Consider the following 21,518-nt stretch of genomic DNA (forward strand, 5'->3'; position numbering starts at 1 on the left):
TGGGTCTTCTTCCAGCTTGCCCCTGCTCATGGCTGAGGAGTCAATGCCAAGGACCAAAGCCCACACAGTGGTCTGTATGGGTGGCGCCCGTCCAGACTTCTGCAATGCACCCAGCCTGTGGAAATGCACAGTGTGGGTTGCTAATATTGGTGGCAAGGAAGGCAGGATTGAAGACATTGAGGGGATAGAATCCAGACTTGGTAGGTGTCAGATGTGACCAAGAGAATGAGGAGGCCATTAGTAGCCAGAGGGAAATTTGGCAGAGAGTTAAGGAGCCAGTTTTAGGTGTGTTAAGACTTTGGCCCTGTCAAATAGCCCCTCAGAGCTATCCAGCAGCCAGAACACACACGGGAGGTCAGGGCAAGACACAGTTTTGGAAATCATCAGCATTGGGGTCAGAGTTGAAGGCTCGTGGCTGAACGAGGCCTCTGAGGGGAAGCCTATAGGCCATGGCAAATACTGAGCTCATTCTTTTGGGGGCATCTGTATTTAAAGGACATAAATGCACAAAGGGGCCACGAGAGCTTTAGGGCCCTGAGACAATGCAGTTACTGGTGGTACAGCCCAGGAGTGGAAGGTTTCAGTGGTCCACAGAGTCTTCTGGGGGAGGCCGGGTGAGTGAGAACAGGATCCTTGGCCTAGAAGACAGCTCTTTCTGGAGAGACAAGAGCACAGGTGAGTGAGTGGTGTGGGAGTTGAAGCCAGGAGGTTGTCCACACCTGCAGAAATGTGGTAGCAAAAGGAAGGAGCACGAAAGGTAGTGAATATGAGGGTCTCAGGGCAGGATTAGGCTGAGGGACCTGAGAGTACAGGGAGGGGAGGGGCCGCAGAAAGCGGAGAGTGGATGAAGCCCCTTGCAAAGGGAAAGCAAAGGATACAAACCAAGGGAAAACATGGGGGGCAGTTAGCCCAGAGGAGTAAGGATCAGTGTGTGGGAAGGAAAGTGATGAAAATGTTTGACGGGAAAGGAAACAGGGAAGCTTCCTGGGCCTGGAATCGGGCTTCTTGGTAGAGTACAGTAGGTATCTGCCAAGGCTTCCAGAGGTAGGAGTGGGCATGGAGTTGGAAGGACCTAGATTTTGATGAGCTTTGACGGTGTTCTCTGTGTGGTCCTCGTGTGTCTTCAATGGTGCTTGTGGCTCTGACAAATGTGCCCTGGGTTGTATGTGTTGAACATATTTTCACTAGAACCACCATGCCTCGGGGGTATGAAAGGACTCATTTCCTCTTACAGGATGATGAGTGTCTATTATTTTCAGAGTTCATGGGAGACATAAAGATGACTAACAGCTCTCTGAGGTTAAGCCTACAAGAGCATCAGCAGCAGAACCTGGGATAAGGCTGATGAGCTCGGTAGGGAAAACCAATGCTGACAGAATTAAGATCCAAAACAGAAGAGGGGATGAGTTAAACAGTCCACTTAAGAAGGCTAAATTTCAAGTGCTGTGTGTAGAATTAAAAACAAGATGAATTGCATAAAGGTGGGGGTTGGGGGAACTGACTTGGCAGTAGTTCACCTAAGAGGTCACTATGTGAGTTACGACTAGTCTTGGACACTTTAGTGCCCTATAGTTTTATCTGTCATGAGCGATAATGATGGCATCTATCACCTGCCATGCCTGAATACCTGGTACTTTCACTGCAGGTTTTTTTTTTTCTTAATCGCTGTTTCAATCTTTAGTAGTTTCATTAGCCTGCTTTATAGACAAATAAAATGATGTGAGATGCAATGGCTCATCTCACATCACACACTTGGGAAGTGAGGGAGCCATGTCCTTTTCACCGAGCCTCGGTGTGTGTTTATTAAAATGGCATGTCCAGGTTGTGGGGTTCCTTAGTGTCTCTGTGCTTGGCTTAAACCAGTCAGATCCCATCTGGAACAAAGTGTTCATTTCTAGAAATCCCAATATAAGGTACTCCAGGTGTTAAAGATGGGGAACAGGGGTGGGTTTGGAGAGAATCTAGAGCTATGTCACAAGAAGGCTCAGGGAATTAAGGATGTGGTTGTGTGACCGAGGGATTAGCTGGTATGCTTTTTAGAGTAGGAAGAAATTCAGTGGGTGGGACTTAGATGGAGGCAGGTTTAGATTGGTTCAATTTATAATTGCAACAAGTTGGGATTTCAGAGTTCAGTCATAGTATGAATGATTCAATGCTTCCATAGCCATACGACGAAATACAGGAAATTCTTTAAAAAGATGTAGTTCTGTATGACTGGTATTTAAAGATATATTAAATGAAAAAAAGATTACAGCAAAGTATTATTCCATTTTAAAATGTATGTATACATATGGTTATATTTACACACTTAGAAAATGTTTGTAACCAAGATGTGGTTCTCTTGTAATGGGATTTCAGAAACATTTAAAAAAACTCCAGTCCTCTAACTTTTCTATGTTTAACATGGAATTTGTGTAAGAAGAGAAGCAAGCATATTTATAGTTATCCAGCAGTGAGTCAGCACCTGCAGAGGCAGGAATCTCCTGGTCCTCACCTCAGGCCCTGGAACAGGGGACAGGACTAGGGCTCTTTCAACTCAAAGGTGTCAAGTGGAAAGAAGCAGTTTACCGAGCAGTGTGATTCCACTTCTGTAAAACACGCAGACGTGTATGACGATCCTGCATAGCCACGCCTGCCCAGCATTCCCTGGGGTCCACTGCGAGGGAAATGAAATGCAGAGGAAAGCCTCAGAGCCTGTCCTCTGGAGCCCCATTAGGAGTGTGGGGCTTTCACTCCGATGCCCTCGGAGAGGCGCTCTCCCGTCTAGTGACCTAGCAGGATGTTGGCATCAACTAGAAAGAGTGCTGAGGGCTCATGGACAGCTGGGTTGCTTGTCTCTGAGATGCTGAATCCGTTTCAGTCCCATGTTTCAAGCAGGAGAGGATGGTTTCCCCTCCCAAGTACCCTTCTCTCTTTTGCTTTCCTTGATTTATAGTTCCTTTTCAAGACCAGCAACCCAAACTGGCAATCTGAACTAAGAGCATCTTTTACCTGCCATTTTCCTGATACTTTTGACAGCCCCAAGATGGGACCTTGTGGGAAAGCTCCTTGCCCCAAGGACAGCAGAAACTAGTCCCCGTATTTGGCCCTCCCTACTAGACATGGATTCAGGCCATCGGACTGGAACAGGATTAGGGATCCTTTAGCAAACATAACAACAGAAGTGAACGACTTTAATGGGGCGAGGGGAAAGCGTTGGTCTCCAAATTGAATGAAAAAAGGGAACAAAGATAAAAAGGAAAGAAAGCAAAAGGAGAAACACATGAGAAAATGGCCACTTCTGTTGCCCCTTTCTGGCCAGTTTTAACAGCTGGTAACTTTTCAACATTACTTTTTGCAGGTGGCAGAATGGGAGGACAGACTCAATCATTGCTACTATCAGCGAGAGCTTTGTCTGTGCATCTGCAATGCACAGAGAGAGAGAGGACTTAGTGAGCCTTAAATACCCCGACTGGGGCTTGCTTCAAGGGGGAGGGGACGCAGAAAGAAGGACCCACACTGAATTTGAGTGCAAAAAATAAATATAAAATTTATTAAAACACCCACAATATTTTAAAGATACCAGGAGTAATACAGTTCACAAACCCAGTTGTTTGTGTAAATTATAATAAAATACAAATCAAAAAAGGATACATACTTGCAATTTCTAGGCACCCTAAATTAAATTTACTGAAACACTGGGGGAGAAGGGAGGGTAAGGAGGGGTAGCTCAGGAGGCAAACCAATAAAGTGGGAGGGAAAATATTAACAAAAAGGTAAAAATTATACAAAATAAAATTATCAGCATAAATTTACTGTACTAAGAATATCTACAGTTTAATAATACACATCCTATTGCCTTGAGACATTGCAAAAATCTACCATTCATCCATCAACCCCAGATAAACTTCATTTCAAGTAGCCACAGTTACAAAGTCAAGACGGAATATTCAAGTATGGTTGTTAAGTTCACCTCCATTGGAAGCCAAGTAACCAAACAGGAATTCAAAGAGAGAAGAAATAAAACACATCAAAAAGCTACAGGGGTCTGAAATTAAATCTAATGGATTTATATGCCACAAAATGGCCTGCCCTTGTTTCTTTTTAAATTGGAGTACATGAAAAAGAAACATCACTCCTGTTTTTCTCCTCCTTTTTCCCCTCGAAAGAAAAAAAAGTTCTGGAACCAAGAAAATTTGGATGTTCAAATGAGTCAAATGGTATTTTTTTAAATCCCCACGCGAATAGTGACAAGTTATCCCTGAATGACGGGTAGTCAAAGTGAGAAGAGAGCGCAAATAATACCACTACAAAAAGCATCCCTGATATCAGAATAGAAGCAAACGAGGAAGTAGGCCAAATCACTCACTGATTCTGAGGCAAAAAGCAACGTTAGACCTTGCATTTCTGTGCTGCAGTCTCTGTTCAGGGGAGAAGCCTATTGCTTTGCTCTTGCAGGCAGCTCTGCAGGAAGAAGGGCTGGGAGTGCCAAGCCGGGCCTCACACGTAGGAAGAAACTTTGCAGGTGTGAGTGTGGGGCTGTATAACCTATGCTGGGAGTACGCACCTCAAAAAGTGTTCATTTTGGTCCAGGGTATGTTGAAATAGCCATGTACGATCGTAGATGCAGCTGGCTAATAAAACTAGGTTTTGAGGGAGTCATTTCAAATGACAGCAACAATGACTGAAAAAGCTCAATGAGATGGGCACAGGAAATTCACATTTTCTTGAAGAGCAAAACTTAAGAAGAAAATGAAATAAAGTCAACCATGCTCCTTCCTTAAGGTGGTCTGCCATTTGCTGAAGAATAAAAAATGAAGTGACCTCAGATACTTCAAGGTCAAGTACATCATCAAATGGACAAGCTGCAGGTATCAGACCCTCACAGAATCTAGGTTACTGAAGTTGTCGTGATGTCCTGTTTTTGAGGTATTTAAAAAAAATTGTCGTGACAGTGGATGACACAAAATGGAGCTTCCTGTTGAGTTTTTAAAACATCAACTTTTGTGGACCCAAGAAGAAATTTAGAATAGCACCAACTAAAAAGCAGCCTCAGTGGCATTGAGGGAGCAAAGAAAGCTCCTTCCTTTAGTTTGACCATGAGGGGGTTACCAATGAGGGGCAGAAGCAACACTGGGGCAAAGGCTGTGAGGAGCCAAGGAAGGAGCCCAGGCCCTCGCCCACCACGGCCCTGGCCAGCGCCGGGGGAGGAGGGAGATCCTGTGGTCCGCCTTGGCATGCAGAGCACCTTTGGGACTCTCAGAGAGGTCTACTTGGCACCCTGGGCTGCAGAACGTGTGTCCTTGGCTATGAGAATGCCTGCCATGTTAGAAGAGGCAGGAGAACCTGACTCCCCTTCCTAAAAAAAAAAAGAAGAAGAAGAAAAAGAAGCCCTTCACCCTTCCTTTCTCACTAGGCCTGAGAAGACAGATATGAAACTAGAGCACCAGCCAAGCCAGGCAGCCCCTCGCCCCTTCGCAGCAGGGAGCCAGCTGCCTTTGCGACTTGCCTTTCTGCGTTTGGCCACCAAGGCAGGAACAATAAAACAAAACAGAAATACTGCTCAGACCAGGTGACAGCACAGTAAACAGGGGTCTAAGGAGACAGCACCAAAATAGGGAGGGGGAAAAAAAGCCGAGAGAGACTGGAGCCCACCTTGTTTTTGGTTGGTTGTGGTTTCAGAACCTCAATAGCACCTCAGCAGGAACAGGATCAAGGACAGTCACATTAAAACACCATAGCACCATTTGATTTAGACTATTTCAATTCATAAAAATGCTTCCTAGTCCATAAAACACACTTCAGTAACAAAAGGAAAGAGATTGGTAGAGGCACGTCAGGGATGTCATTTAAATGGTCCACCAGCTTTGCCTTGGTCTGTGACTGTCACAAAGTCTGGCTGGATTTCTCTCAATGAAATCAGGTTACCAACTCATCGTCAACCGCCCTCACACACCTACTGCTGCTAAGTACAAAACAGTTAAGCGCTGCTACTTCTTTCCTTGCTTTAGCACTTTGAAAATCCCTTGCTCTGCACGGTACGGTACCCAAGAGAGGCTGGTGGAAGGACCAAGCAGGGGCAGGGTGGGACCTCTTTCCACGCACCAGTGTCATCTCAGGGAGAAGGCAAAGCAGTGCCCACGAAGCCAGTGGGTGGGAAACTGAGGCCCCGCCAAAAAAAACAAAGAAAACAAAACATCTCAAAATCCATGAAATACACACCTTTAGTCAAGATTTCTGATGGTTAGATAATGGTTTCCTAAGCTAGCACCAGTTATTTTGTGAGAACCTGCCGAGAAGCAATTTTTATTTTAAAAATCTCTTAGCACAGAACTTTGCAAGCACTTTCCTTGCACACAAAAGGCATGGGAAACAAAACAAAACAAGAGGAACCAATCGTCAGCGCTGCATGTGGATGGTGTCTGTGGATGGGCACACTGGGGAGATGACTGTAAGACTCCACTGTTTTCTGTTGCTATAATACTACTCTTAAAACTTGGTCATGCTGTTAGGTTCTTTAGTTGCAATGGCTTTATTTTTCTTCTCATGATAAAAATGTCTGTTAATCATCTTTAGGACTTAAAAAATGATAGTGCCAGTAAAAAATAAAAATTTGATTTTTCTCTTTAAGAAACCTTCAGCAGCAAGGGGGGGATAAAGAGCTGTGCATAGTTACTTTTTAAATATACGTCTAAAGCATGCTAATTTTAATGACTGAGATTTGAGGTAGGTTATACATGTAGTGTGTACAAATCAGCATGGGCTTGAGCATGGCAACAGCACCACCTAACTTCCGGGACACCGTTCGGAGGGGATGGGGACGTCCGGCGGAGACTGCCTCTCGACTCACCTCTCAGCAGCCTGTTTGCTAATCTAGAAATTTATGCACCAAAGGCTGTTTGAGCTTGCGGGGGGGCGGGGGCAGGGAGGACAGATACCACATGCTTTGAGCTTGTATTGGATTCTCTTTTCATCTAATGGCTTTGCTACCAAAGGGCGATGAGGGAAAGAGTGTATTTAACATACATCAGGAAGACTCACACATGCCAAGTATCAGAATCACCTGGGTTACACTCGGGACCTTCCAAACCAACAGCCAACCTGGGGCTTTCCCGCGCCATACAGACGGTCACATTCTCCAAATGTTTCGTAAAATATTGTATTTCTTGCTTAAGATCATTTAAAATGAAGTTTTCAAGGCACCCCCGTATCTACCTAAGCACGGAGTCAAATGAGACCTGCATAAAAGTACTGATGCGATAAGCAAAATAGCATTTAAAGGACCCAACTTTTCCTCAAAACTAGAAAATCAGCATGCTCATTAAAGACTCTGCTTCCTTTAGCTTGTCAAACTGAAGGTCAGAGGTTTTCCTATAATTCTGAGTTCTGAATAATTCTAAATCCTGATAAGCTCTTGGGTATTTATTTCAAAAGCAATAATATTTCATTTTTGTCCTGTAAAATAAATGCAACTTTACAGAATATGGTAAAAGTGAAGGATAGACAAAGCACGTTAAATATTCAGCTACTATTTACAATTTCTCCCACAATTACATGTTAAAACATACTTTATTTTTTCAAGTTGCTGTTTAAATCTAGGCAAAAGTGCTTAAAAAAATCTTTCACTATTTACAGTTAAAACCAGACCACACAAATGCTCAGGACATCTCACAGCGACCCTCCGCCAGTGCTTCTGGACCGTTACAGTAAACACCCAGCGGGCAGCTCTCAGCTCCTACTAAACAAGGCACCTGGAAGCTCAGGGACTTGCCTTCAGCATCGTCATCTGATTGTTAAACTCGTTTTAGGAAGACCCACATCTGAATAAAACTGCTCAATAAATATCTGACGTTTCTCTCCGGGCTCGGTGGTCACTCACTGTGTGGCCACGTTCCCCTCCGTGTGTCCTAACGAAGCCTCCCGTTCACCACGCGTCCACACTGACATCACTGCTGCTCGTGCCACAGGGAAAACCAACCTGCCAAGAGGTGCGACCTGCTGTCCACAAATGCGGCTTCCACCTGTCAGGCCCAACCTCTCTCAACAATGTCGTGAAAATTAAGCACCACATTCTTATTTCAAAGAACTGAACGAATGCACCAGAATTTTTGAACGAGTGTGTTGAAGTGGGTGAGGAGGGGAGGAAGGAAAGGAGAAAATGACTGAATAGAGAAATGGCACCAATTAGGGAGGAAAATCATAGCTACCAGCTGAAAACGTTTGACTCTTGTATTTTAAAATTGTTACATGTAGGCCCACCCCCAAGTGATAGCATAGAGGGGGCGGGCTCGGGTGTGAGGCATGCACCATTACCCAATGGGAAAATCCAGGAATAAGGAGAGATGTGTTAACTGCTGTTACACTGGTGTGCTGAGCTCCTGCAGGATGAGACCTGCCTGAAAGCCAAGGAAGTCCCAGCACAATACTACAGCACCAGGCTCTGCACAGCACTGCACGGACGGCAAGGCTGGCTTTTCACAGCTTGGGTTCAGCTTCTTGTTTTTAAAGATACAGTAGCCCTTTTTCAATATCAGCATGGACTTTGGGGCGTTGTTTAAATATTGCCAATAAGACAAATTCCTTCAGCCCAGTATTATTCATTGGCTTGTTGACTTGGTGGAAAAAGGCTCCTAAGAGCCTCTCAACTCCAGCTCCATCACAAGGTGCTGCCTAGGGAACCATGACATCATGTGACTTGATAAATAACGGACAGAGAGGATTCAGTGTGGAGACTAGCAAGCTTGAAGCTGTCTACTTCCAACCTGGTTTCTGGGGAAATCTACATCAGCCTCTCAGGTGCCTGGCCTGGGGTGCACCTGCCCCCTCCCCCCAACACCAAGCCGGTGCCTGGAAAAGGGGCCCCAGATGTTTTTCTACAGATTCTTCCATCCTCCCGGAGAGGACAGAAGCCATCCTGAGGGCTCCCTCCCATGAAAGGAAGGCGGATCTGTCCAGAGGGACGGACTGGGTAGCTACAGTCTGCACTTGGCTCATGAGGGGCAGGTGGCTGAGAGAACCTCGTCAGCTCCCTAGAGGGCCAGGCTCGCCGGGCCCAGCCAGACTGGGCAGGAACGAGCACTTCTGGCCTATCCTGACCATCCTTTACCATTACTATTGTCGCTTTTAAAAAATCCAATAAATACACATTTTTAAATGGAATTTAAAACTACTCCTTTGTGAAAGGACACTATAAACTTTCTTTCCATTATTGTGATATACAAGGATAGAGTTTTAAAAACAAGAGAAAATAAAAGTCCCCCCTAACAAGGGGGGAAAAAGCCAATGTGGAGATATAAATATTAAATTCCCGAAAAAAATCACCCGACAGCCGTAGCTTCTTCTTCAAAGTGCTGGGGAGGTGGGGGGAAGGGAGGGGCGGGTCAGTTCTGAGGTTTGGACCATAAATACATATATATGCGTATCTATATATGTATATATAGATAAAAAGACTTCTGCACCCCCAACCCGCCCCCAGGTGTTGAGGGCAAAAGCACCACAGAGGCAGCTCGGGCCGGGCCCGATGCTGAGGTACGCTGGCACCCTGGCACCCTGGCACCTAGATCCAGCGGCTGTAGGGACCAGTGACCTTCGTGTAGGCGTAGGAGGACACGGTGACCGCGGAGTCTGTGGGCACAGCCAGCGCCTGCCGGGTAGGGACAATCCCCTTCTCCTTATGCTGGGGCTCGGTGACCACGGCACCCCCCCACTTGCGCTTCTTCCCATAGAGCTTGGCCTCCTGCTGGCCCAGGCCCAGCCGGGCGGCCTCCTCCTGCCGCGCCCGCGCCCTCTCTGCCAGCTGCTTCATCTTGGCCTCCCAGAGGGCCAGCCCGTGATTGGGCTGGTTGAGGTTCTTGTGCTGGTAGAAGACCAGCGAGATGCGGGTGGGGTGGCAGCGGTTGGGTTTCTTGAGGGGCGTGGTGGCGTGCAGCTCCCGCCGGGCACACTCGATGAGGATGGAGCCGTGGGCGGGGGCCACAGCCACGCCGCCGATGTTCTCATCCAGAAAGTTGTGTTCGCTGTCGGACCACAGCTCCTCCTCTTCCTCCTCCACACCGCCCTTCTCCTCCTTCACCACCCCCTTGTTGGGAGGCTCCTCGGCTGTCCCCTCGTCCAGGCTGAAGGGATCCCACAGCTTCTCCTCGGACTTCAGGGCCCCAAACAGCTTCTCGCCGGAGCCCAAGGGCACGCCAAAGGACTGCCAGGCTTTGTCCAGCTGGCCTGCCCCCGGGGTTGCAATCCGTCCCTCCTCCCCTTTCAGGGGGCTCCACAACTTGTCCTGGAACCCAGGACCACCTTTCAGGGCAGAGTTGAAATCCCCTGCCCCTATCCCCCATGGCTTCTCAGTCAGGCTGGGCCCGGCCAAGGCCGACGTGTTGTTCCCAAACTTGCAGGGGCTCCACGGTTTGCCTCGCAGCCGTCCTCCAGGCTGGGAAGCCGGCTGCGGCCCCTCGCCAGGGAACAGCCCCCACTGGCCATCTGGGAAGGGGGAAGGAGTCAGGCAGCCAGCTCCAAAAGAACCGATCTTATCGGGCATGATGGCAGGGCTCTCCCCTGGAGGGAACATGCCCCAGCTGCCACCCACACTGTTAGTCCTCTTGGGGGACATGCTTGGGCCTCCTGAGTACTGTCCCCATAGGTGACTGTGTCCTCCATTCTGAGATGCCTCGGGCAAAGGTGTTTTGCCCATCTTACCAGGGTCTCTGGGTACAGATTCAGCCTGGACCAGTGGGTCTACTGGCTCTTGTTTGATGGATCTGTTGTAGCAGTTGGAGCTCTGTGCAAAGGGAGAGGGGTCCCTGGACACTGGGTGGATCTGGGGAGCCTTGGGAAGCAGGTACTCCTTGGGGCCTGGATAAGCAGGCTGCTGGTGGTGAGGAGTGGGATGGTGGGTGTCTGTGGGAACAGCCTGGCCAGGCAGCTCGGCAAACTCAGCACCACCGTAGGCCGGGCTCAGGCTGTTGTGCAGAGCGTGGAGGTCTGGCTTCTTCTCGAAACTGCAGTTGCTGCCACTGTGCCCCCAGGTGCCAGGCCCCAGGAACTGAGAGGGGAAGACGGGGTTGCTGGATGGAAAGCTGTAGTAGCTGAATGACGGAAGAGCGTACTTGGAGTGGAAGCCATTGACGGAGGTCAGGCTGGGCTGTGCATAGTAGGAGTGGTAGGAGTAGACGCTGTTCATGCTGTACGGGTCCGAAGGCCGGCAGTTGCCCAGCACCGAGTAGCTCTCCACCACCGTGTTGCTGCTGTACTTGAAGGAGCTGAAGTGGTTCTGTGGCTCCACCTTGAGCGAGGGCTTCAGGCTCTGCTGGGACAATCCACCCTTCAGAGACAGACCTGGGGAGAACAGGAGGTAAGGCAGAGAAGAAGCAGGCAGAGCCACAGCAGGCCAAGGCCCTGGGCAGGAGGACTGGGGAGAGAAGCCCCCGCTCCTCTCCCTCAGACGTTCCCTCCGCAAGCAAGGCCGGACTTGCTCTGGGTGCTGACCATCACGCCCCCGCCCCCCCGCGAGACCTGCCGAAGCCTGGGGAGAAGTGGCTCACAGAGCGCACAGCGCCGTCCGCATCACTCCTCCTTCTCCCAGCCCCTGCGAATGCACAAGTCCTCACTGAAGCACCTCCCCTCCTGCTGGCCACTGCAGGGGCAAGGGCCAGGAGAAGGGAGAGCCGGCCGCCCTGCTGCCCCACTGCGGCCCATGTGCCTAAAGCCACGGGGCCCTCCGCAGACTCTCAGGGAGGCAGCAGGCAAGCTGGAGTGCAAACCCAGCTCCTCTTTGGGAAGATAAGACAATCTCCTTACACTGGCTCCCCAGGTATGGCCTGCCAGGTTTGGTGTCCTGGGACTGTTGGGGCGCTCACCCTGGCTGACGAAATTAAGAAAATGGGATAGTCCAGGTGGCTGAGAGGCGCCCCAGGACTCTCCTGTGATCTTGAGGGAGGGCGGGGGCAGCGAGGGAGCTGTCCAGATCCACCACCCAACAGCACCCACACCCCGCCCCCGGTGGATGCCTGCTCCCCACACACCTGGGTCAGTGGAGATGCCAGCCAGCTCCAGGGCCTCCTGTTTGATCTTCTCTGGGGTGCTTAGTTTCTCCTTCTGAATCTTCTTCTTCTCAGCTGCCGCCCTTCTGGCTTCCAGCTGCCGCTGGCGGCAGGACTTGGCTGGTTCTGGCAGGCGCCGGACCTCGCGGGGGAAGGCGGTAAGCACCTGGATGGCCCCACTGCCCACCTTGGCGTTCTGGTTCTCCTCGCTGCCAAACTCATCCGTGGTGGCCATCTTGTACAGGGGTAGCACGTGCAACTGCTCGTCCTCGGGAATCTTGCCCACGCAGCGATTGTCTTCCTTGGTCAGGGTGCAGACCTGCCCCAGCGGAGAGAGGAGGGGCACAGAGTTGGAGGAGCCCAGTGCTGGGAGGAGGAGCTGAGCATCCACCACTGATGACACCCCTTCCCCACGCAGCCCCAGCACCAGCCATCCACTTGGCCCTAGTGCTCCCTCTTGCCCCTTGGAGGGTCTAAAAAGCATCTCTTTCTTGGTCCACAGAGGAACAGTATCACCAACATTCAGTCTGCTCTATAGCTTTCAAAGCATGTCCATTCACACTGTCTCCTGCGGTGTTAATAAGGCTGAGAGGGGTGAGATGACTGGCCCAGGGTCACATGGCGGGCAGGGGGTCAGCTCAGGGCTGGGAGATGTGCTCCGCCCTCCCGACCAGCATAATTGCCACAGCTGCCAAATCTCCTAGCCTCAGACCTCCCACCGTTACCCTCTGTGCCCCAACACTCGGCCTCCTTTTGCTCTTAAAATAACTTTTTTTTTTATTGAAAACTGCATGTGTTGGTTATAGAAAACTTAGACCAGCAAAAAGGAAGTAAAAATTATCTCCCTAATCCCATCGCCCAGATACAATCCCTGTAAACACTTTCATATTACGCATGTGGTTCTATAACTTCATTTTAAAAACTACAGTAAATATTCTCCTTCAGTATGATTTAAGAGCTGGTTCTACTGTATCAACACATTAATTTACCTAAGCCTTCATTACCATTTAAACTTGTTTTGAATTTTTACCTATCATAAATAATACATTATCCTTTGGCTAACATTTTTAGGATACTTAATTCCTTAGACTAAAAACTATGAAGTTGAACTGCCACATATTGCTAAGCTACCCACAATAATTATCACCAGTGTTTAACCCATATTGGCAGAATGTACGTTTCAATATTCCTATACTTTTGCCGATAATTTTGCCGTCAATTTCTTAAAAACTTTTTGCTCATTATCAAAATGTATCTCACTGGTTTGCATTTCTCCGATTACTAACAAGGTTTGAGTTTTTCCCTCAAGTTTACTCTCTACTTTTTTTTTTCTTTCTTAATTAAGATTTTATTGGTTGTTCTGAGGATAAGTACACAGACATTTCAATTTGTACAAAGTTCTTTTCAGCATCTATCGGTTACCTCTCACATGTGCCCTGACTGGCAATCAAACCTGCAGCCTTTCGGTTTGCTCCAACCAACTGAGCCTCACTGACCAGGGCTCAATTTATACACAATTCTTTTTTAATTTTTAAGCTTGCTTCCTTCCTTCCTTCCTCCCTTCTTCCCTCCCTCCCACCCTTCATATTTAGAGAGAGAAGAGAGGGAGAAAGCAAGGGATCCCATTTATGTGAAATTTATACAGCTGTATGTGAACACACACACACACATTCAGGTGTCTGAATGAATGGTCATCAAAATGCTAACACTAGTTATTTCTATGGAATTTCAGGCAATTTTTACTTTACTTATACTTTCTTATGTTATTTAAATGTTTTTACAATGAATAGTTGTTCAATTAGTAAAATACATTATTCATTTTGGAAAAACTTCACATTTTTTCACTCCAAACTCTAGAGGCTGAGATCCAAATAACCACCTTGTGCTCCTTTCTCCTGCTGCCCTGTCCTCCTCCCCACACCTCTCCTAATCCTGGACAGCCCACCTCCCTTTCCCTATTTCAGCTAGAAACCCCCACAACAGAGTGGAGACAGAAGCCTGCCCCATCTTGCTTCTCAGCCTTGGACATGGAGAAGGAAGACAAGGCCGAGAAATGGAATCCTAGGGCTGGGTCATCCATCTCCATGGGGACACAAGCTACACCAGACCTGGGGCCCCTTTCAGTTGAACGTGCCGGTGCCCTTGCCTCCTCCCCAGTCCTCGGGAGCCCTGCCTGCCCACATCCAGGTTAGAACAAAGAGGAGAGCAGGCCTCACCCCCTCGGGGGGTCCCACTCCAGCCCGGACCCCCACGCGCGCTCCCCCTGCTGACGGCATCAGCCTCGCGGCTCTCACCATGGCCTGCATGCCCTCCAGCCCCACGTCCATCTCTCCAGATCCTTCCTCCCCGCTGCCTATCCCGCATCTCCCCCTGGACATCTAGCAAGCACCCAAAACAGAATTCTTAATTTTTTTCACCCCCAAATTGGTCTTCCTCCATTATTCTGTATCTCGATAAATAACACCAACACTTGTCCAACTGCCTTTGCTAAAAACCTTAGAGTGGTCCTCCAGTCTTCGCTCTCTGATCCTATATCCAGTCCATCAGTAAATCCTCTCAGCCGTATCTTCAAAATCACCCAAAATCTGTCTACTTGCCCCCCTCTCCTCACTGTCATTCCCGCCCAAGCCTTGTCACACCTGGCCGAGACAACGGTCCCTGCCTCCTACATGACTGACCTCCTTCTTCTGATTCTTTCCCACCCTCCTCTCCCCCAGCCCCACATACTTTATTTTCCATCTGCTGGAGCAAGAGAGCTTGTCTAACTTTATAAGTGAGATCTTACTACTCGCAGCTCAAGAGCCCTCCACGGACTTCCCATCACACTTAGTGCACAACCCGCAGCCCCGCCGGGCCTCTGGGGCTCCCTGCGCCCTGGCCTGCGCCTGCGCCCTGGCCCTCATCCCCCCGGGACTGGGCCTGGGCCTGGGCCTGGGCCGGTCCTTCTGCCCGGAGCACTCCACCCCCACATTCAGCTCCTTACTCCCTCACTTATTCACGTCTTAGCTCAGGTGCCCCTCCTCACAGCGGCCTCTCTGTCTCTGAAATATCTCCCATCATTTCATCCCTTGCCTGCTTTGATCTTTTCCTCAGAGCCTTCACCTCTATCGAACAGCAGATCAGATCACATACTTGGGAAGGACATGGTGTGTTTTATTCCCTGGCATCTAAAGCTATATCTGGACACAGTAAACATTCGTTGAGTGAATGAATCGAGAGGGTGTTTGGATTTTTTAAGCCACATGTTCACAGAGACCTGGAACCACACTTCAGATAACTGGGGGGCTCTGTGCCCAAGGAGCTGCAGTCTGTGGCACTCACCTAATCACAGAACACAAGGCCAGGCCAGGGCCCGGATCTGGCGAGGGTTTCCTCAGAAAGGTGGGCAGGGGCGGGCGGTCTGGCCGGGTAGTGCCAGCATCTAAGAGTTTGTGTCTAGGTCCCTCCCTCCTCGAGCCCACCTGTCCACTTCATCCCTTGCCTGCTTGGATTGTGTTCACACAGACTAGTCAGCCCACCCCGGGGTGGTCCCGTGGAGCTGTGGGGTCCCGTGGGCCTGTGACAGCACACAGGCTCCCTTACCACTGTGCAGCCGTTGTAGAGGTTATGCTGGTCCTTGTGGGCGTGGGCACAGAAGTCCATGCAGGCCGTGACCCCCGAGAAGGGCCGCCCTTCCTTTAGCCCCAGGCGGCAGTCGATCGCTATTTCCTCATTGGTCACCTGCAAGGATGACCAGGGAGAGCTGCTCACGTGACCTGAGGTAAGTGGCCCTGATTATGCACCTGGGTAGGCCGGGCCTTGGGGAAGGGAAGTTCAGGATCACAGCTGCCCTGCCTTTGGGCTGCAGGGTGGAGGTTTTCTGGCTGAGGCCCCGGCAGGAATCACTTCCTCACGGGTTATCTCAAATGCCCCTCGCCTTGTCTGGAGGGGAATTTAATGTGCTACTCAGACGCATAAAAATGGTTCTCGCTCTGGAGTGCTCCACACCCTAGGATAGAGGTGCGGTCCAAGTGACAGAGGAGAGCAACTCAAGCCTCACCAGTAGCAACCAGACCAGAGGCGGCAGAGGGGGTTGAAGACCAAGGATGGAGGAGGGTCGGACTGGGATGCAGTCAGTGTGGTGTGAAAAAGGGGTCTTGTCAAAGAGCCACATCACTGACCCATCTCTGGCTGGGCCTTTCCTGTGCGGAGCCCCACCTCAGGACACCTGGGCAGGGATGGTGATGGTGTGTGGGCAGAGAAAGGCCCAGGACTCAGTACCTGGTTCTGGTAGGCCTGGGGGGCCAGCCGCTTGTACAGGGGAGCGACTTCGGTGGCCAGGTCCTGGAAACTCTTCCGGAGCACTTCCTCCTGTGGGGAGAAGAGCGGTCACACGTCCAGAGCAGCCCGACCAGCCAGCTCTGCACACTGGGAATCGGCCACCACCCCAGAACCGCCACTGGGCTTCCAGCAGGGAGATCGGAGACAAGGCGCCACCAGACTGTTTCACAGCGTTCCTTCTGTGAGGGGGATGGTATGCCATGTCTGCTTTAAAGCTGGAGACACAAGTGCACCAGAAAAAGCCACCGGTAGCCATCCTGACTGCTAAGCTACTGTTCTTCCAGCCCAGTGCTTGCAAGCGCTCCACACCCTAGGTTCGAGGGTGGTATGGCAGCACGAGAAGGCAGGAGCAATGAGTGCGGATCCTCCTTCCCATGTTACACACAGACAAACACTGGCTGAGAGGTGTGGTCAAGGTCTGTGCTAGAAGTTCACAGCTGGCCAGGCCCAGAGTCCGTCCTGAGCCAGGAATACGGACAGATTGCAAAGCTCCATCCTCTATACCTGGCACCATCACATGTGTTACTCACAAGCCATGTGTGGCTACTGAAATATAAATGAATTTTAATTAAAATTACAATTCAGTCCCTCTGTTGTACCAGCCACGTTTCAAATGCCCAATAGCTACATGTAGCACCTGTGGCTCCTGTACTAGAAAGCAGAGAACATTCCCATCATCACTGAAGGTTCCAAAGCACAGCTCCGCCCTAAGCGAAGCAGCAGCCCCCCAGCTACACGTGGTGAAAGTTTCAGGTGTCCACAGCCAATCTCGGGCCCTCTGAGGATAGCAAGTAGGGTGGCAGAAGCTCTTCGTGGGCCTCGAAGAGATTCCAAAGAAGGCATGAAGAGTTTTCATGGAAGAAAGCAGGAGGAGGAAGGAAGAAAAAAAGAACCAAATTCATAGGATTAAAAATGAAAGAGACCAATGGCTGCCATCCACAACTGCCCCTCCCTGGCTGCCGCCCCGATGCGGCCACCAGCACCATAGACCCAAAGCCAGGATAGCAAAGGTGAAGCTCACAAGCTCCAGAAAGACAGAGACCTGAGCTTAAAGCGTGGCTTCCCCGTTACTACCCTATTGCCTTGGGCAAGCCACGTGCTTCACCTAGAAAGTAAGGAGTAATGTGCCTAGGTCATAAGGGCATTGTGAAATTCACTGAGATACCTGTGAGGTGCTGGGCAGAGTACCCAGCACTTAGTAAGTACACAGAAACAGTAGCTGATGGAATAAGGGAAGTATTTGTGAGAAATTAAACTAATGCATTTTCATTCCTGGTATCTCCTAGCTCTTGGTGGCCCTGAGGCTCCTGCATCCATTGAGGCAACGGCTTTCAGGGACCTTCAGGGAGAGCAGATGCTGTCCTAAATAAGATTCCAGGGTCAAGCCAGGCTATCAGACTCGCTCACACAATAGTCTAACAGGCAGGCTTTAAGGGGAAAAAAAAGGCTCTAAATTTGAAAATGCTTCCTTTTGTTTCTGAAAAGCAAAGCTGGAAGTCTGAGCATAGGAGTTCATTTCTGGTGTAGAAAAATGTGCGCCAGGGGAGTCCCTGCATGTGGAAAAGGGGGAAGTGCCTCTGGTTTGAGGAGCTTAAGAGAGATTTGAGTCCTAGTCACTGGGGTCAAGATGCTGCGTGGAACCTAGCAAAGGGACCCGGAATGCCACCCTTGCGGGAGCTCAGGCAGGAGAGAGGCAGGGAGGCTGGAGGAGAAATGGAGGGAGAGAGCCAAGACACGCATGCACCTTCTTTGCACTTGGAACTCCAAGTGCAGACCACCTCTCCGGTAGCCTTCATCCCATGGTCAAGAGAGGGGAAGTGGCAGAGTGGGCGGTGGCCTGACCTGGTGCTCCTGGTTGCCACAGCCTGAGCATGGCCATCAGCGTAGACCCAGAGGCCTCCAGTCCCACTGTCGCTGGGTTGGGAAGAAGGCCTGGCCTCCAATGAGGAAACTGCAGAGAGGAGGCCTCAGACCTCGAGGCCATACCTTACAGATGCCAGCCCAGTGCCCAGGGAGCGGGCCGGGCCCCTGGTAAGGAGAAAACTGGACAACCGCACACAGGTGTCCTGCCAGCTACCAGGCAGGATGAGGGACGCCTCGGGAAGTTCGGCACTGGCCCAGAGAATGGGCCAAGGGCCAGGGTCCCTCTTCCTGACACCTCCGAGGCCCAGAAAGAGGTCTTGGGAAGAAAAAGGAAAGAAATTACCCTTTAAAAGGGTCAGATTCTAATGAGAAATATGAATATTTACTTTAAAGAAATGGTTTTAAACTGGAAGAGTCTAAAGCACTTGTAACTGGGAAACCTAATTTTTCCCTCATTGCACCTTCCCATGTAACCTTATTTCACAGCGAGATAAGGTCAGTTAACAAAAATAAAGCAAGCTCCATTTTCTGTACATCTGAGTTGTGTGTGTTAATCCCACCAGAAAATTAAAGACATGCGGTGTGACAGGGTGAGCGGGGGGTCCTGCTGCTCCCTAGAGCTCCTCACCTCTTTGGGGTTGTCCCCTGCGAGGCGGAACTTGCGAGGTGTCTTGCTCCGAGCGTATTTGCAGCCGTTGAAGTACATGCTCCAGGAACAACCAAAGGAGAAGGAGGCACCGCAGGTGTTGGGGTCTTTGCCTTGGCAAGCGCAGGTCCGGCTGCAACACACATCACGTGTTGGGCATAGATAGGTTTCTTTGTTGTGGAGTCTTCCTCCTCCCTCAGAGGGAGGCCCGGCTGGGGTCTGGCATCCACTGGACTCCCAGTGGCTGGGACCACATCCTTCCCACCCTCACTCCCTTTCTCAAGTTTCACTGGATAGAGAGGCCCCTCTCTGCAGCCTCTTCTGTTCCCACTCCTGAGCCTGGAGGTCTGAGAGTCTGCTGCTGGGAGGAGCACGTGGGTTGTTTGAGACACGGGGGGAAGAATCTAGTGAAAAACCAGTAAGGTTTATACTTTGCCTTAACTTTAAGACCTTGACCAGCTCTAAAGCAGACCACACAGACAGGAACGATATGCACCACAAGGTTTAAACACACCTGCTTCTGCAGGCCCAGGTGCTTACAGGCCTTTAAACAAATACTTGATGTAACAATTCAAACCTTAATCAAATCCAGAAACCACCCACATGCTCCTCAACTGGGGGGACGGACAGACTGCGGTACATCCCTGCAGTGGACTACTCCTCAGCAGTGAAAAGGAGCGGGCCCCTGCTGCACACCCACAGATGTGTGGGAACGCTGTGTTCAGGGGAAGGAGACAGACTCAAAAGGCTACACACCATATGGATCCCCTTATATAATGTTCTCGAAAAGGCGAACATGTAGGGATGGGAAACAAGATCGGTGGTTGCTGGGGCAGGGGGAGGGTCTGTCCCTAAAGGGGCATGAGGGAATTTTTTTGGATGATGGAGCTGTTCTGTATCTTGATTATGATGGTCGTTGCGACATCACTGTAAACATTCGTCAAAACTCTTCAAACTGTATACCCCAAAGGATAAATTTTATGGTAAGTAAAAACACCTTAATTTAAAAAATGGAAAAAACCCCCCTCATCTCAGGGGGGGTTTTGTGACTATCACTGATGCCCTGTATTAGTGGGGCACTTACACACTTTTCCACACTTGTTCCCATCATTACAGTCTCAGGTTTGATCAGGTACAACAGCAACGCTGAGCCACGTCGACAGACCGTCCCCGGCCAGGACCCAGAACCCAGGTTGGGACTGTGGGGAAGTATTCCTTCCACCGCAGGCAAACAGCGTCTTGAATGGGACAAGTGTTTTCCCCAGAGCCGCCCAGAGTCCCTGCTGCCGCCGCCCAGGGCCCTGCCCACGTACTCGTCATTGAGGCCACATCTCCGGCTGGTGGGGTTCCCATACTTCCGGAGGGTGTCGGTGAGCTCCTGGTACAGGGTGTCTCCCAGGCTGCGGGGGATGCCCTCCCAGGCCAGGATGAGGATGACGATCACGGCGTTCTGACAGTGGTGGCCCGCCCGGTGCCGCACCAGGCAGAGCAGCTTCTCCTCCAGTGTGTGCCTGCGGATCACCTGCAGGGACAGGGGCGGGGCAGGGGCCGTTAACAGCAGGGAGCCAGGCCCCTCGCTCCTCTGCACAGGACGCCTCACGCCTCACCTCTGCGGACCGCACCAGGGGGGCAGGGCCCTGCGGGGGGTCACAACCACGGAGGCTGAGACCATTATAATTAGGAAACGAAAAACACGAAAGTTATCTTTTTAAGATGATGATTATTACAAAAGCTAAGTTATTAATGACATATGTAGACTTAGGAATACAGATACAAAGGTAAAACTGTAAGCCAAAATATATTAGGAGAATTTTATGTCATCCTAAAACATTTTCAGAGAAAATGCTGCACATCTGTATGTATTTGGTTAAAAAGCAAGGACCTTGGTGCCATGGAAAACAGCTTTCGGCAGTTCCTCAAAAAGCTAGACATAAAATTACCATATAACTAGTCAATTCCACTCCTAGGGATATAACCAAGGGAACTGAGAGCGGAGACTCCAGCAGATACTTGTAGCCCCATGTTCCGAGCAGCGTTATTTGCAACAGCCAACGACAGACATAGCCTGGGGTCCATCAGTTGATGAACAGAAAAACACAATGTGGTCTATCCATACAATGCAGTGTTAGTCTATCTTAAGAAGGAACAAAATTCTGACACATGCCACAGCGTGTGGATGAACCTGGAGAACGTTAGGCTAAGTGAAAGAGGCCAGACACAGGAGCACAGATATCATACGGTTCCCCTTTCATGAGGCACCTAGAATAGGCAAATCCACAGAGAGAGTAGAATGGTAGCTGCCAGGTGCTGGGGAAAGGAGGATGGAGAGAGCTTGTTTACTGGACAGAGGGTTTCAGTGTGGTAGGACGACAAAGTTTTGGAATAGGTTGCGGTGATGGTTGCATCACTACATGCATGTAGTTGATGCCACTGAACTGTATACTTAAAAATGGTTAAAATGGCAAATTTTATGTCCTTTTCAATACAATTTTTAAAAATCAATAATGTAATATACCAAAACCCACTGAATTATATACTTTACATGGGTCACTAGTAGGGGAGTTATATCTCAATCAGGCAGCTGCCTCAGAAGCAAAGGCCTGGGGCCCACGCTGCTCTGCTCCTCAGGATCTGGCCGTTCCCTCCCGGGCCCCCCCGCCCAGTCCCCACTCATT

At 50.0% G+C, this 21,518-nt stretch overlaps 1 protein-coding gene across 3 annotated transcripts in view; it reads right to left on the bottom strand.

The window, feature by feature from the left end:
* Positions 1 to 9,526: 9,526 nt before the first annotated feature.
* The window catches only part of TET3 (tet methylcytosine dioxygenase 3), a 90,089-nt gene continuing 78,097 nt past the window's right edge, over positions 9,527 to 21,518 (bottom strand). For all 3 annotated transcript variants that reach the window (XM_054593553.1, XM_054593554.1, XM_054593555.1), the window contains 6 exons: positions 20,157 to 20,365; positions 18,826 to 18,976; positions 16,275 to 16,364; positions 15,597 to 15,734; positions 11,997 to 12,333; positions 9,527 to 11,310 (listed from right to left, as the gene is read on the bottom strand). In XM_054593553.1, the coding sequence (XP_054449528.1) occupies positions 9,536 to 11,310; positions 11,997 to 12,333; positions 15,597 to 15,734; positions 16,275 to 16,364; positions 18,826 to 18,976; positions 20,157 to 20,365 (2,700 nt within the window). In that variant the 3' untranslated portion in view covers positions 9,527 to 9,535. The remainder of the gene's footprint in view (positions 11,311 to 11,996; positions 12,334 to 15,596; positions 15,735 to 16,274; positions 16,365 to 18,825; positions 18,977 to 20,156; positions 20,366 to 21,518) is intronic.

Source organism: Pteronotus mesoamericanus, unplaced genomic scaffold, assembly GCF_021234165.1.
Source record: "Pteronotus mesoamericanus isolate MK-2021 breed Mesoamerican mustached bat unplaced genomic scaffold, CSHL_Meso_final scaffold_45, whole genome shotgun sequence".
Lineage (NCBI taxonomy): Eukaryota > Metazoa > Chordata > Mammalia > Chiroptera > Mormoopidae > Pteronotus > Pteronotus mesoamericanus.